Source organism: Protopterus annectens, chromosome 3.part1 (assembly GCF_019279795.1).
Source record: "Protopterus annectens isolate FY-2018-M chromosome 3.part1, PAN1.0, whole genome shotgun sequence".
NCBI lineage: Eukaryota > Metazoa > Chordata > Ceratodontiformes > Protopteridae > Protopterus > Protopterus annectens.
Genome location: NC_056732.1, coordinates 1,020,370,333 through 1,020,387,672, shown reverse-complemented (window position 1 = coordinate 1,020,387,672; position 17,340 = coordinate 1,020,370,333). Strand labels below are relative to the sequence as shown.

The window sequence follows — 17,340 nt, the reverse complement described above, 5'->3', positions numbered from 1 at the left end:
AGCAGTCAATCACCACAGATGCTTCAGACTTTGCTTGGGCAGCAGTTTCAGGAGGGATAAAAGAGCAGGGGCTATGCAGCACCAAGGACAAATGTAAGCATATAAATATATAGGAGATACTTGCCCTGATCAAGGCATTCAATCTTTGAAACATCTCTGGTCCCCAGGACCTCTTCAAGTGGTTAAGTGGTTACAGACAATGCCATTTGCAGACTAGTGATATTAGCTTTGGATACAGCTTCATATCACAATCTCACTCAGAAGATGTCCTACATTCTCTCAGATCAAACCTGTGTCAGACAAGTTGGAGCAGGACAGGGCAAACCCTCATAAATGGAAACTAGGTCGCGGGGTCTTCCAAGATTTGATCCATCTGTAGGGAGTTCCTCAAGTAAACCTCTCTGTGTCCTCTCTTTGAACAATCAACTGGCATGCAAGAAGGCCTGGAAGACTGATTCAGTTTCTTTTTCTTGGACAGGAATGTTCCTATATACTTTTTTCCACCATTTTTACTAAAATCCAGAGTACTCCTTATGATTCAGACGGAATTCCTCAGGATCATTGTGGTGTCTCCCTTCTGGTCAAGGTAACTGTGGTTCTCCCTTCTTTTGGAAATGGCCAGGGGCAATTACCATAAGCTTCTTCGCAGATGGGATCTTCTCACACAAGAACAGGAGTGTTTGATACACCCAGACATCAGTCATCTTCAGTTAACTGTCTAGATGATGGGTTCTTAATTCCTTTTAGGCACCTGTTTACTGAGAATGTGCTGCAGGTTCTAATGGAGACAAGAAAACCTGCTACTAGAAAATCATATATAAGCAAATGGAAATGGTTTTCTAGTTGTTTCCAACAACATAACCAGCACCCATTCAGGGCTAGTTGTTCTCTGGTCCTAAACTATTTATATGAGTTACTATCCTATGACTGTTCTTATTTCTCCATTAAGGTTCATTTATCCATCATTTCAGCATGTCTGTCCATGGATCCTCCTCTTTCAATGCAGGCTCATGTCAGAAAGTTATGTCTTACCATAACGTTCCATCTGTGTTGTTGATCTTCGTTCATTCATTACTGATGGGTTATTGGTTCCATCCTCGGAACCGAGCCGGCCAATAGCAAGCTCGCATCAGCCAAAAATTCTCAAGCCAAGGCCCTACCCAGAATGCTCTGCTCCCTGTTACCTCAGATCGAGTTTGCAGGTTAATAGATAAAAGTAGAGGCTACCTCTGGTCATAACAGACCTACAAGAAAGGAGTGCATGAGATGAAACAAGAACCTCCGGATGGGGGACGGAGGGTGGGAAGTAATGAATGAACGAAGATCAACAACACAGATGGAATGTTATGGTAAGACATAACTTCTTTATCTGATGTTGTTAATCTTTGTTCATTCCTTACTGATGGGACAGAGTCCCCAGCTACCTGTATTCCTGGGTGACCCTCATGGAAGGACATTCCTGAGCACCATGGAACCAAAGGAAGCTCTACCTCTGGAGGCCAAGTCCAATTTGTAATGAAGAATAAAGGTACAAGGTTTGGCCCAAGTTGCAGCTGAGCAAATATCATTGAGGGAAGCCTTAGCATGGAAAGCTGCTAAAGTTGCCATAGATCTTATAGAATGTGCTTTGACACTATGAGGTAAGGTGAGATTGTTTTTGTTGTAGATAAAGGTTATACAATTTCTCAACCATGAAGCCAATGTAACTTTTGATACAGGAAGACCCTGTATAGGTCCAGAAAAAGCCAGAAACAGTTGTTGTATTTGTTCTGTCCAGATAAAATCGTATTTGCCTATGAACATCCAAGGAGCGCAGCTAATACTCTCCCTAGAGTGGTTAGGAAACAACACTGGGAGATCAATACACTGGTTGATAGATTGCTCTGACACCACTTTTGGTAAAAAGGTAGAATTGGTTCTCAGTGATATCCTGCCCTTATGGAAGATAAGATAGGGAGGTTTGATGCATAAGGCCTGAAGTTCTGACAATCATCTTGCCGATGTGATTGCAATCAGAAACAAAGTTTTCCAAGAGATATATCTTACATCACAAGAGGATGCAGTTTCAAAGGGTGGAGCTGTTAAAGCTTGCAGAACTAAAGCCAAATCCCAAGGTTGTACGGGTTCTCTAAAGGGAGGTTTTAGGTGGATAACCCTTTTCAAGAAAGTCTTACAGAGTCTGTGTGACATATGTGAAGAATCTTGAAAACCAATATGAAAATTTGAGATGGCAGCTAAATGTACACAGATAGTAGAGGCAGACACCCCAGAGTGGAAAAGATGTGATAAGTAATCCAATACCGCCAAGACCAGGGCTGACAAGGGGTCTATTTGCTTATCTGCTGCCCACAGAGAGAACCTCTTCCATTTGTTAAGACAGGTTAGTCTGGTGGACGATTTATGAGATGCAATAAAAATATTACGGACAGGGGATGAAAAGTTTTCATGCCTGGCAATCACAGGAAGTGGAGAAACCAAGCTGTCAGTTTCAGGATTGTTAGATTGGGGTGAATCAGACCCTGAAGATGGGAGATCAACGTTGGTGATGGATTGAGGATCCATGGTTGATCAAGCAGGTGAGGCCAGAGGAAGGGAAACCAGACTTGTCGAGGCCAATATGGAGCAATGAGGATCACGTTACTCTTCAACTGTTGTGCTTTCTTTGGAAATCAGGAGATGAGGGGAAGAGGAGAATAGGCATAAAGAAGACCCGAGGGCCAAGCGTGGACTAGAGCGTCCATTGGTGGCTGACCCCGAGGGGGGATCAGGGCAAAGTAGTTGCTGCACTTGTAGTTGGTTGGGGAGGCAAATAAGTCGCAGCAAGGCTGGCCCCAGTGGTGGAAGATTTTTGCCGCTATCAGAAGATTGAAGGGCCACTCGTGAGGCTGTAGAATGCACCTGCTCAATTTGTCCGCTATCACGTTGGAGCTCCCGGGAATGTGCGTTGCAGTCAGAAAGCGTTGTGAGCTATCACCCATTGCCATATTCTCAAGGCCTCTCGGCATAATGGGTAAGATCTGGTGCCCCATTGTTTGCTGATGTACCAGACCACTGACATGTTGTCTGACTGGATCGCAGTAGTCCCTGACGGAAGGATGGAGTGAAATGCTTGCAACGCTAGAAGCACTGCCCTTAGTTCCAGGACACTGATATGCAAAAGGGCCTTTGTCTCCGACCAGGTGCCTTGGGCTCTGTTTCCCTGACATAGCCCCCCCCACCCCATAAGGGAGGCGTTCGTGGTCAATGTGGCTATCGGTAGAAGGGGATGAAAGGGCGAGACCATTGTTGGGGATTTCGAGACATCCACCAGAGTAAATCTTGCTTGCATCTCTGAGTCACACTTATTTGAAAAGACAAAGGATGTTGTAGAGGGTACCACTGAGTGAGAGTAGCCATTGAAGAAGTCTCATGTGGAATCTGGCTACGGGAACAATGGTAATTGAAGCTGCCATTGACCTCCAATAGCTGAAGTACAGCTCGGGATCTGTGGTGACAGAGCAATGGTTGAACTTGTTGTCTTATTCTCTGAAGTCTGTGTTCTGGAAGGGATGCTGTGCAATTTCTCGGGTCCAACAGTACCCCTATGAATTCCAAAGAGTGAGTTGGGTTGTGTTGGATTTCTCCCAGTTTATAGTGACTCCCAGGCTTCAAGTTATTAAGAGAGTATACTGCAGGGCTTCTTCCAGTAGACGCTTGGTGGGGGCGGTAAGGAGCCAGTCGTCTAGATATGGAAATGCCTGGAATCCTTGAAGTTGCAAGTGAGCGATAACCGCTGCCATGCATTTTGTGAACACTCTAGGGGCTGTAGAGAGACCGAAGGGCAGGGCTCAAAACTGGTAGTGACTGGCTCCTATACAGAAGCGTAGGTATCTTTTTGAGCGTTTGTCCATCTTTATGTGGTAATACGCATCTTGAAGATCTACAGAGCACATCCAATTGTATTCTTCCAGAAGAGGAAGGATAGACTGAACCATGCCCATCTGTAATTTCTCTGTTTTTACAAATCTGTTTAGTGTACTGAGATCCAGAATTGGTCTCCAGTCCCCTGTCTTTTTTGGTACTAAAAAGAACCTTGAGTAAAATCCGGATCCTATCTGGTCTGGGGGGACCGTCTGGATGACTCTTTTTTGAAGCAGCTTTTTGATTTTGTATGCTGCTGTTTCCCTTTGACTGGGTGGAATGTCGAGTAGTACTCTTGATGTGACTGGGCAAAGATGGAACAGGATGTGATAGCCTCTGGATATAATCCATTGTACCCAAGAGTCGGTTGTTATCTTTTGCCAGGCAGTGGGGTACAAGGAGAAATGACCCCCGATCGCTTCCAGAGGTGAGCAGTCAGGCAATGCTTCAGGGACGCTGATAGGGTTGGCCAGAGAAAGAATCTCCGGAACCCCAGTTTCACGGACCTCCTCTGCCCGAAAGGGGCACCTTCTGTTGGAGTTTCCCCCTCTGCCTCTATTGGCACGTGCATCCCGGAACGAACCGTGTGATTTCTTCTGCCAGATCTTTCCGCTCCTCTGATTTCTGGAATAGAAATGCTGAGGAGTGGAGTGTCTGACACCAATGGCAGACAAGGTCTTGCTATCTTGTTCAGACTGTGCCAGCGTATCCTTGACTTTAAGGCCAAACAAAGAAGTGGCCTCTATGGGGGCATTCATGAAGAAAAACTTAAAGGAGTCCGCAAAGTCACAAAGGCACATCCAAGCATGTCGCCTGGCGACAATACCTGCTCCTGCCATTCTAGCCACCCCTTCTGTTGCGTGAGAAATAAAAAGCATGGAAGAGTTGGAAATGGACTCTAAGTTGGCTATCTGAGAAGCCACATTATCACAGACTTCGTCAGAAAAAGCTCCTGCCAAGGTTTCAGAGAGTTGGTTGATAAGATCTCGCTGAAGCCTTGTAAAATGTGCCAAATAATTCAAAGACCTTACGGCGAAGGTCGATGAAGCAAACACATGCTCCCCTAATCTGTCAATCGCCCAGGACTCCTTGTTGGGTGGATGGACAGTCTGGCTCTCTTCTGCCAAGTCCTTCTTAGTAGCAGCTGCCACCACCATAGTGTCTACTGGAAGACCACGTGACCAGTGGGGCCACTCCGCGTGGGGTGATAATATTTTGTCTGGCCTCTTAGGTATTGCTTCCATGGTATCAGGAGACTTCCATGCGAGCTGCATGATGAGCTGAATGAGCTCATCGGCAGGTGGGGTGACTCAGGAGATAGAGGGCTGGGCAGGAATATGGATTGCTCAGAGGAAGGAATAGAGGGCTTCCAGTTACCCCTCTGTCTAAGGATCTCGAGGATGTCACCAAAGGACACCTCATCAAAGGGTGACCATGGGGAACCTTCCCGTCATCAAAATCCGTATCTTCAGTCAATGTCTCCTCAGTGGAGTCCATGTGCTTCCACTTGCAGGATACTTTGCAGGGTGCTTCCTCAGTGGGAGGTTCTGGGGAAGACTGCAAAGAGGGAGTCTCATGAGGAGGAGAGACTTGAAGCTCTTGTGCCAGGGGTTGAGGCTTGTGGCAGTTGCGGCATAGAGGGGGGGGAGGACTCCGACAAATGAGCCTTGCCAGTGGAGGCAAGCATTCTCTCCATGACCAGGGAAGGCTGGCCCGCCCAAGGAGGGATGGGAGCCCAGAACTGAGCAGGACAACCTCGGAACCAGGGTCACACCCCACCCCTACGTTCCCGCCTCCAGACCAGGAGTCTCAAGAGGACTGTGAACCATAAGAGAGAGAGCATCCCTGGAAGGTGCCATAGATAAAATTGGCATGGGGCCAGGAATGCCCTCCCCAATGGCACAGCCACTGGCCTGAGAAGAGCCCGATGCCCAGTGCACCGAAGGCCACAAGGACAACTCTGGTTCCAAAGTGAGATCCACTATTAGAGTCAGAGGGAGGGAAGTTGCTGTCGGAGTAATAGGCTTCGAAACTCGAAGGAGGAGTATATGTTGGGGTTTGAAGCAAAATATGCTCACCTGAATGAGGGAACATGGACTTCGATGGTTGAGAGAAACCTCTGGCCACAAGCAACTGGTCAACAAGCCGCAATACATCCTGCTCAGAAAGACTCTTGGTTGACCTCATGGAGAAGGCTGATGGTGATTCTGGTCTTTCTAGGAAAGGACTATACTGACTGCTTGCAAAAGGATCCAGTGAAGGGGAATACTTAGTCCTTGCTAATTCAACAGGTGCAGAGCTCAGAGCCGAGGAAGTCTGCACTGAAGAAAACTATGTAGAAAAGGTTTGCGCAGAAGATGTCAGCGCCGTAGTAGTTGAAGGTGTCTGCACCGTAAAGGCAAAGGTCTGCCCCGAAGGGTACGGTGCTGTAGTGAAAAATGTCTGCACCAGCAATAAGGATGGTACCGAGAAGGACTGCAATGAAGTACATGTCGGTGCTGAAAAAGTCTGCGCTGTGGAGTACAGAAGAGTCATACTTGGAGCCGAAGGTGACTGTACCAACATTGCCGAGTGGGACTGAACCTGTATTGATGGTGCCGTTAGGGGTTGCGACAGAACTGTTGGAACCATAGTTGTCTGCACTGGGAACTCTGGTGCCAATATTGATAAAAGAGACATGGTTGTAGTCAGGATCTTTTGGAGCAGTGCTGAGCCTGGAGCCAACAGGGTCACAGGTGGCAGCGCCGGAGTAGTAATCAATTTCACCTTTTTGTGAGTCGACTCCCTACGATCTCACAAGGGAGAAGAAGGGAGTGACTTCAATGAAGAAGAGGAAGAACGCCTTTTGCAGGGTTTAACAGGAGGGGGTGAGCCCTCCGACCCAGAAACAGTCTCAGAGAAAGGAGACTTGAGGAGACCTTTCAAAATTAACTTATTTTTCCTCTCATTGAGAGTCCTGGTAGAGAAGTTTTTACAAATCCCACACGGAGGATCTACAGTCAAGTGGGAGACATTAAGACAGTAGACACATAAGTCATGGCCATTGGAAAGTGGTAACTTACAGCCACAATCCTTGCACTGCTTGAAACCAATGGAACTCTTCTTATCTGACATAGCTGGTGTGGAGAAGAAGCACAGTAGCAAAAGGAAGAATAATGGCTACCCAAGAAAAGGGTAAAAAGAGAAAAGGAAGGAATACCAACGATGGTAATGGAGAATTACCACAAGGTAAAAAAGAGGGTAATAAAGGGAAAAAATTAGAGGGAGAGCGTCTAAAGTGTGCGATAGGGTAGAAAAATATTAGAATAAACTTTTGAGAAAATTTTAGAGTAATAACAATATATAAACTGTCAAAAAATTAGACACTTAGCTGAGAGAGTGGCTTGATACGGCTGTTCAGCAACGGGGCAAACGAGATCTGAGGTAACAGGGAGCAGAGCATTCTGGGTTGGTCCTTGGCTCGAGAGTTTTTGGCTGACGCAAGCTTGATATTGGCCGGCTTGGTCCCGAGGATGGACCCGATAACCCATCAGTAAGGAACGAACGAAGATTAATAACATGATTGTTCTTTAAAGGGGTTTTGCATAAGAGGCTTCCAAGAAAACTAACAGCCCCTCCTTGAGATCTTAATTGTGTGTTAGAGAAGCTAACCCTTGTCCCATTTGAACCAGCTAATCTGTCTGGCTTGAGTTTCTTAACATGGAAAATAGTTTTACTGATTGCTCAGACTTCTGCAAAAAGGGTATCTGAGTAGTAAGCTCTTCTGGTGAGTCAACCCTATCTCATTTTCTACAGGGATAGGGTTCCTTTCAAAACTAACCCTTCTTTTATGCCTAAAGTGGTATCTGAGTTTACTGTAAGCCAAACTATCCCTCTCCTTGTTTTCCTTCCTGAACCTAAAAATGAGGGAGAAAAGATACTCCAAATCCTGGATGTCCACAGACAACTCAGGTACTATCTTCAGATCAATTGTTTGTGAAGATACGAAAAAGGGACAACTTGTGCAAGAACAGACCATTTCCAAATGGTTGTCTAAGGCTATTATCTTTTGTTATACTCACCATAACAAAATTATTCAAAAAAGGGTTAAAGTCCACTCTACTAGGGCCTTGGCTACATCTGTGGCTTTTTGGAAACAGTTCAATTCTAGAAATATTCCAGAAGCTGCTACTTGGTCCTCTGTAGGTGCTGTAATTACTGTTACAAAGCACTAAAACCTTGATTCTTCTGGATTCTTCTCCTTCCACCTCCAAAATGTAGTTAGCTCGGGTAATCTACCCATACAGCTAAGACTACTGCAGCAGTGATGAATATGATGAACACAGTACAGATGTGTAAGCTGAACTTACCATAAGAGTAGATCATTGAATAATCACTGCTGCAGTAGCTGCTCCCTCTACACCATTGTTTTTTGGTGTTTTTATGCCAGAGTGAGGACAGTTATTTTTTGTTGTTCCTAGCGCTGTCTTTTCCAGGCATATCCTCCTATTCTTGGATGGCAAGAAAGCTCTGAAGTTCTTTACACCCAGACTTGTCTTTTGTTCATCTCAGGTCATGCTGTTTGATAGTTTAGACATGTGGAAAGTGCCCTGAAGCTTTGGAAGCAGGCCTGCTATAACTATATCCTTGGGAGGATATAAGCCATATAGCTAAGGCTACTGCTGCAGTGATCATTTGAACATCTACTGTTATGGTAAGTTCAACTTACACAACTTTACTTCCTTACTGGTCAATGTTAATATTATTTTGAAAGATAGTAAAAGTGTTTCTTATGTCTGAGAACTTGCAGGGAGAGGAGAACAATGTTATTTATGAACAATGGCTTTGTTCATCTTTATCTGAACTTGTATGTCTTACCTGTTTGTTTTTTTCTGTTTCACTGAAACCCACTACTTTGGTATAATGATTAAGATGTTCACCTCACAGACACAAGGTACAGAGTTTGATTCTCACCTTTGGAAGGGAAATTGGCAAGGCTTAAATGTCCTACAACGTCTGGTAGCCTAGTACTAACCTATGAACATATGAACCTACTGTTCTAACTCTGCTTTAGCTGTGCACAAAACAATGTTCATGTGTTAGAGATTAGGTACGATTCCAGCAAAGCTTTATGCTACTTTGTCTAACAAGTAAATAAGGGTCAATATTCAAATCAAAAGTCATCTTTTTAAACACCTTTATTAAATTTTAACTTAAGACATAGGCAAAAATGCATTAACAGAAAATAAATCAAACCATATCAAAAATGTTTCAATTTACATACATTATGCATCGCATATCTTTTCTTTTTTTCCTTGTAACTCATTCAGTCCAACATTACACAAATTGCTGAATTCCTGACTTCCCTTAAACCTCACTCCTCCTCCTGAACATTATTCCGTATGTAATCTTCCCATAATTTCCATTTATTTCCATGTAATTTGCTCCTTCCTTTTTCTAAAGATCCCTCTTCCAGTTATTTTATCTTTTACTATATTCAATAATTCAAATACAGTTGGCTTAAGCTTTGATTTCCATTTTCCAGTAATTGCTTTTTTGGCAGACAACAAAATTAAACTTAATAAGGTCATCATATGTCTAGGCAATTCAGATCCTGTGCCCCAGTTCAAACAATACTTTCTTTAGTTACAGACATTTGCTCACCCGGGGCGGCCACGGTGGTGCTAGTGTTGCCACCTCACAGCAAGAGGTTCTCTGGTTCGATTCTCGGCTGGGTGCCTTCTGTGCGGAGTCTGCATGTCCTCCCTGTGGTTGCGTGGGTTTCCCCCGGGTGCTCCGCTTTCCTCCCACATCCCAAAGACATGCAGTAGGTGGATTGGACACTCTAAACTGGCCCTAGGTGTGTGTGTGTGTGTGTGTGTGTGTGTGTGTGTGTGTGTGTGTGTGTGTGTGTGTGTGTGTGTGTGTGTGTGTGTGCATGTGTGCGCCTTCTGTGGAAGGTTGGGCACCGGGCTGGCAACTCGACACCATAAAACTCCACTGCCAATCATGAGCCGACAGATGATCCACTGTAGCGACCCCTAACCGAGAAAAGCCAAAAGAAGAAGAAGAAGACAGACATTTGCTCACCCAGTATTTCTGACAGAGTACTCTGTAGGGAATTTTAAAAATCTGCCAACTCATTACATTCTCAAAACATAAGTTTCCCAGTTACCTTGTTCTTCCCCATCACACCTCCAACATTTACTATCTACTTGAGAAAAAATTCTTTGAAGTGTGCTTGGGAAAATCAGAAGTCATCTTGGATAGATCTGTCACAAAGAATGTAAAATCAAGATATAACAACATTGGCGAAGGGTTAACATTCCAAGGTTTCATACCTAAGGCACCACCCCTAGTTAAAATGATGTAATTTGTAGCACCTCACATCTACATACCTACTGTCTCAAGCAACTACTCACATCAGTGTCACTCAGGAAATGAGTACATTCTGACTTCAAAGTGTCCACTAAAGCTAACACATCCAAACTGATAAAATAATAACAAAAGTAAAATTAAGCACAACAAATGGGAGTTGCACTTGAAATTCAAAAGAACATCTTGAATCTGACAGTCAATACAAACAATGAGCACAGCTTTAAATAGCTTTGAATGAGAGGAATATATAGGGAATGAACAAAGAAACACTTTGACAAGTCACACTGAAGATACTCAGCAGATTTTAAAGAAATGAAATTATGCCAGCTTGCACAGGTATGCACTCTGTCCAGCTCTTCATGATCACATTACTAAACTACCATGTAGTTTGTTCTGCAGAACTCGTTTACACACAAGTCATGCAGAAGAATGCCACAAAAAAGTGTATTCAAGCACACTCTATGCTTTAATGATAGAAAATGCAAAAAGTGAAAAGGTGTGATGTTCATTATAGCTGACAAGCTGGCATTCTGCAAAGAAAGCAACAGTAAGTTATAATTCGCAAAAACAGCTCTTTTTTCAAATAAATATTCCAAATGGTATTTTAATAAGATGCTTAAGGAGTTATGCTGCATTGTCACAATCCTCACAATACCGCAGTCTTCTCCATTTCTACTCATTATAACACAGAATGCAGATAAATACCTCGTAACCTAACCTCTTTCGCAAGTTGTTCTAGAAAACACCATGGCAGTAATACTCATATAATTCAGAAAGCTTATAAAGCTCAAAGATGAAACTTACTGTTCAGAGTTTTCTGGATGAGGTTGGTAGATTAATCTTTCATCCACTGATACCAAGTTTGTGAGGGTTACCTGTGAAACAAAATAATGCCTTACTTATGTGAAGTTTCCAGCTCAACCTAAGAATCAACAAACTTCATTTTATATGGTCATGCAAGTACTAAATATATGAAGTTTACAGGCTGGTGCACTGGCACAGGAACACAGTATCCATATGCACCCATATACATGTCACAACCTATGTGAAAGAAAGCCAGCATGAAAGGAGTAAGAATAAGATACCCTGCCTGCCTTATCTGAGGCAGGATTGATGCGTATTCCATCTGTAACAAGTATTCCTGGTGGAGACTAGAGACCTGAAAAAACATTAAAAATAACAAATGCAGGTTTATCACATCCAGTAAACTGTTAAAACTTTATTGAAAATGTTAAGTGCTTTTGTCCAAAATCTCAGTTCTTCTTCAGAACATTTGCAAACTTCCATTCCATGCTATTTAAATCTACCACTTACCCAGGAAGTCACTCATCCACCAATAAGAAAACAGCCACCCTTTAAAAAGACATTACAATATTAATTAATTTTCCAAATGACAATATTCAAAAAGAATACATGACCTAAACAACATGTCCTATATGGACTGCCTCAAAACCCTATCCCTATAGTCTGTCTCCTACAGATTGCTGAGAGGTAATCTATGCCTGGCCTACAAAGCATCATCTGATCTCCCTCTGATGGATTTGTTGCACATCCATAAAACGTGTCAGAATTATCCAATCTATATTGACCTAAACATTGTCTGCAACTTAAATAGGACATGTTGGAGGAATGGGTATTTGTCTGAGACACTATCCTGTCTCTGGAACATGCTTCCCATCCCTTCTATAAACCAATTCAAGCATAACTTGGACCAGTGGATGGGAAATCAGAAATTTACCCCTGGTCTGGCATCTATGACTCTGGTAGGCAGAGGCAGCCTATAAATGCTTGACCACCCATGCCCAAACTTGTGTATACTCCTTAAAATAACCCTATGTTTTAAAAAAACTCATTAGCTACATTTGGGAAGCATGGTTAGGCTTTAAAAGACTCCCTGCGATTGTTTGCCTAGTAATCAACTATGAACATTTTAAACCAAGAGGAAAATAAAAAAAGAGCTCATACTGAAGTGCCCCCACTCCCTGTATAATGCATGCTAAAGAGGTAGTAAATGTTAGAATGTGTGCTTACTTTCAGTTCAGCATCTTTATTACATTTCATTTAGATAACATTACATCTTAGTTAAATGAGAAAAAAAATCCATTAAGTCTCCGGTCATTTTCAAGGGTAAACAAAGACTTGAAAAACATAAATTTAAAATCATGTTATGAGCAGCAAATGAGAACAAAAACCAACAGACTGTATAAAAAACTGCATATGTATAAGCATGCAAATGTGTGTGTGTGTTAATATGTGTGGATATGTGTCACTATGTCAAGAAATAGAAACAGTGAACCTAAACTGATCAAGCACAAATGCTTTTCTTGCAGGGGCACATGCCCCACTGCACCTCACTATGGAGGGACTGTGGCCTCTCTACTCCCTGCTCACTATAAATACCAACTCTAAGATCACACTACATTGGGAAAAGGGAAAATTTCTCGATCCTCTCTGTACTGCAATCTCTCACAAAAAAAGAAGCAGGCCACCCTAAACTTAAATATACCAACTCCATGGTTGCACCAAATCAAAGAAGGGAGAGATTTTCCTACAGAAACAGCTCTTAATAGCCACACCACCAACATTAAATTTTATTTTGGAACCCCAGTATGTAGAAATACATGATGTCTACTTAAAGTCTGTTCAACATTTAGACAAGGAACGTAAACAGCGCAAAATCAAGAAATACCAACAAGATTTAAAAGATTATCAGAACAACAATCCCTTCCACGAAAAAGAATAAAAAAAAGGAACAGTTGTGTTTGGAAGTGATAATTCCAGTTGTGGTTCCAGACATATGGTTAAACGCAAAAGAAAAAAATAATTCCTGCCTGTAGGCTTAGGGGCCAAATTACTTTTCTTCAAATACAGACACTGATTTGAAAATGTTTATTCTTCACTGGTTTTTAAAAGGGGATGCAATTTACCAGGCCCATCTGGTCCCCCTTTAGAGACAGCATGGGGACTAAAAGCACAAACATAGACAGACAAATGTTGGAAATGTTGTGAGCCATGATGACGTAATTTCTCTGGATGTTCATGAGCCAGAAAACTTAGTTGTTAATATTTCTTCTCGTGTACTGGATACAAATCACATTTTTTGCTCAACAGAGGTATATCTTATATACCTACCATTTTTGTTACACAAACAAGGATTGTTTCATATTTAAAAACTTTTATGTAGAACACTGCATTTGAAATATTAGTTTCATTATAAACACAGAGACTGTCAATGCTAAAGTGCGGCTTTCTTTTAAATTAAAAAAAAGTCAGTTTCAACCACCTTACCATCCAACAGCTAAACTTTTTGAGCAACAGATTTTGCTTTTTCAGAAATCATAATAACAATTTAAATAGAATTGTCACTCTGGTATTTACTAGTTTGAAAGCAAATGACTAGCTTGTAATAACTTCTGCTGGCAACATAGTGCTGTGGTAGTTTGGGACCATACTGATTACAATAAAGAAGCTGAATTACAATTGTCCATTCAGAGATTTTGCCATCACCTATCTTTACAGCTCACACCACATTTCAAAACCCAGCTTGATAACTCATTGTTCTTATCCAACAATTAAAAAAGTAACTTACACTGGATGACCCAGACAGATCTATAAAATTAAAAAGCCCACTACAGAGCATCCTACAGTTTCAGACACAGGCTATCTCACAGAACCCCTTTCAGCTTTTTAAAGATTGTTTAAAACTATTACACAATTCAGTCACATCTCAAATGAAAAACATCACAGTTTTTTTAATTTAATAGAGAATATTCACATTGATAAACATGGATGACTCAGTGTCGCCTCACAGCAAGAGGTTTTCCAGTTTGATCCTCGGCTGGGGTGCCTTCTGTGTGAAGTCTGCATGTCCTCCCTGCATTCGTGTGGGTTTCCTCTGGGTGCTCTGGTCTCCGCCCATGTTACCCAGGCCTCCTCTGAAAATTGGCTTTGTTCCAAGTCAGACTTTCCTGGTAAACAAATATTAAATAATAAAAAAATAATAATAATGTATTCATTTTTTAAACACCTTTATTGAATTATTGCTTGTGACATAGACAAATTTACACTTTTATAAAAGTAATCAAACTGTATTAACAAGTACACGTTTACAGACATTATACTTCACATATATTGCTATATATCATATAACCTAAACAACATTACATAAATTATCCAGTTCCTGACCCCCTGTTTTTTAAACAGTAAATATCTTTATTAAATCATCCCTTACAACACAGGCATACATACATTTATAAGAATTTATATTTGTTGCTTCTAGTATAGTTGTTTTAGATTTTGATTTCCATTTTCTAGTAATTGTTTTTTTGGCAGCCACTATAATTAGACAAAGCAAGGCCTTACCATGTCTAAGCAGTTCCAATTCTGTATTATAGCTCAGAAAAATCATCTCCATCGTCACAGGAATCTGCCCACCCAGCATCTCAGACAGTGCATTCCGCAGGGAATCCTTAAAGTCTGTCAGATCACTGCAGAAAATATATTCCCAATTACCTCTTTCTTCCCTATCACACCTCCATCAATTGCTGTATACCTGAGGAAAAATTCTCTGAAGTCCAATTGGGGTATAAAAATATCTATGTAAACATTTCCAAGCAAAAATTCTAAATCTTCTAGATTTTGATGCATATTTGGGAGACATACATATATCCTTCCATTGTTTCTTTGTAAATTCCTTATCCAATCTCTCTTCCCAATCCGTTCTAACCTCCCCTGATTGATTCCTATAGTTATCAGGCAATATTTTATATGCTGTACTAATTATTTCTTTTTTCATTGCAACTTCTGTTCCAGAGTCTACTAAAAACTCTACCAGTGCTGTTTTTTCATTTAGGATCTCCATACTTTTTTTCTTTAGCTATACTCTGACATGATAGGGAAGATAATCTCTAACCTGCAGTCCAAATAAATTCTTGGTGTCTTCCTATTCTATCATCTTTCCCTCTCTAATTATTTGCTCCCAATACCTTAGTTCCTTTGCCAGTTTTCTCCAATAAATTCCACTCCCTCTTGCCTATTGTCTATATCTCTAATTGCAGTAATCCCTGTTGGCAGAATCCCCTTCTCTATTCCTGTATTGGCTTAGTTCTTAGAATACTTTCCTGCTACTTTATGGATATAATATTCTGTATGATTATTGTTATTCTCCTTAAAGGTCTGCATCCAAAATCCCAGTCTCTCCTCATTTGCTGAGCTTCCCCCGTTTCAACATCACCCATTTCCACTTTGAATTATAGTTTTCTGCTTGTGCTATGTATAGTAGCCTTAACTGTGTAACTCTGAAATACCCCTTCAAATCAGGTAATCCCAATCTACCCTCTTCTACTGGGAGAATCAGCTTATCCCACTTGACTCTTGCTGTCTTCCCCTCCCAGATAAGTCCTTCAGATCTTTATTAACTGCTATCCACAACTTCTTCTCTGGTTGATAAAATATGCCTGACCTGTTTATCAGCCTAATTGGACTAAAAACATTTTTGACTGCTTGTATCTTACTATCCATATTCATATAACAATGCTTCCATTTTCTCATTTTTTGTATTATCTTTTTAGTCTCTACCCACATATCCTTAGCTGCCACATCAGAATCATTTTTAATTCATACTCCTAAATATTTCATTTTATCATGTCCCCATAAATACGGATATTGCTGAACCAATTCATGTGTAGGTACATAATTTACCACTATTGGGGTCTATATTATGCAGCTGAAACACATTAACATTGAACACCACATCGTCAAGTATTTAGCGAAATATACTTCCGCGATTCACTGAATACTTAAAGGGCAAACAAATACTTGCCCCACATTCTAATGAAACTAAATCTACCTAAACTAAACCCACCCATGTGGAGGGGCTGCAAAACCCAACCCCCCCCATGTGGGTGATGTTAATGTGTTTCAACCATGTAATATAGATCCTCATTATTGCCTTTGTTTTAGCTTTAATAATTTTGTATTCTGAAAAGATTTTAAACTGTCTCAAAATGTTCCACAACACTGCAATATCTCTTTCTAGTTTTGTCAGGTATAAAATAATATCATCTATAAATACAGCCAGCTTTTCTTGACTACTATACCAATTATATCCTTGAATTTCTGAGTCCCTTATTTTCTTTGCCAGTGGTTCTAAATATAATGCATATAACAAAAGGGAAAAAGGACACCCCTGGCTGGTCCCTCTGCTCAAGCAGAAATTATCAAAGAGGGACACACCCACTTTATTTTTTTGCTTCTGTTCCTTCACATATCCGCCTAATCAACCTTATATTTTTTTCAGGAAATGCAAATGCTTCCATTGCTCTGCTCATAATGTCCCACCTTTTTCAAATGCTTTCTCTGCATCAAGACGCACCAACAACAATTGTATCTTCTTACATTCTGCTTCCTTCTGGATCATCAGTGTTCTGTTAATGTTGTCAAATATTTGTCTCCCCTCCAGAAAACCACACTGATCCAGATCTATCAATTTTGGCATTCCTTTTGTCATTCTTTTAGCCATTATAGACAGGAACACTTTATGAGCATGGTTTATTATTGAAATGGGCCTGTATGAAGTTGGGTCTAATGGATCTTTACCTGCTTTAGGTATTACAGCTACCACTGCTTTCTTCCAGGATGCCGGTACTTATCATCCTCTTAAAATACTGTTAAACAAAACCTTCTAGATCTTTATCAGTCTTTTCATGTCTAGCTTCCAAGCTTCCACAGGAATACTATCTATTCCTGAGGACTTTCCTGTAGATTGGTTAAAAATCACAATCTTTAACTCATCTCCTCCTATCCTACCCATTAGTAATTGAGCCTCATCTACCTGTAAACTTTGCATATTTAATTCTTCCATAAACATTTCCATTTGTATCTTTTCTAGATTTCCATATTTTTCTGTTTTACAGAAAGAAATAGGGGGTCCTAAATGAAAGACCAGCACTTGTAGAATTTTTTAGTAGAATCTAAAACAGAAGCTGCTATTAAAAAGGAATAATTAGTAGGGCATATTGAATATTGCATGACAACTGTAAGACTCAATCAGATGAGGTTAGAAAGGATTGGGAAGAGACATTG

The 17,340-nt window shown here is 41.1% G+C and overlaps 1 protein-coding gene across 1 annotated transcript in view; it reads right to left on the bottom strand.

Moving 5' to 3' along the window:
- PRELID3A (PRELI domain containing 3A) overlaps window positions 1-17,340 on the bottom strand; it is a 528,271-nt gene that overhangs the window by 271,766 nt on the left and 239,165 nt on the right. The window contains exon 4 of the mRNA XM_044067173.1: window positions 11,062-11,132. Within this exon, the coding sequence (XP_043923108.1) occupies window positions 11,062-11,132 (71 nt within the window). The remainder of the gene's footprint in view (window positions 1-11,061; window positions 11,133-17,340) is intronic.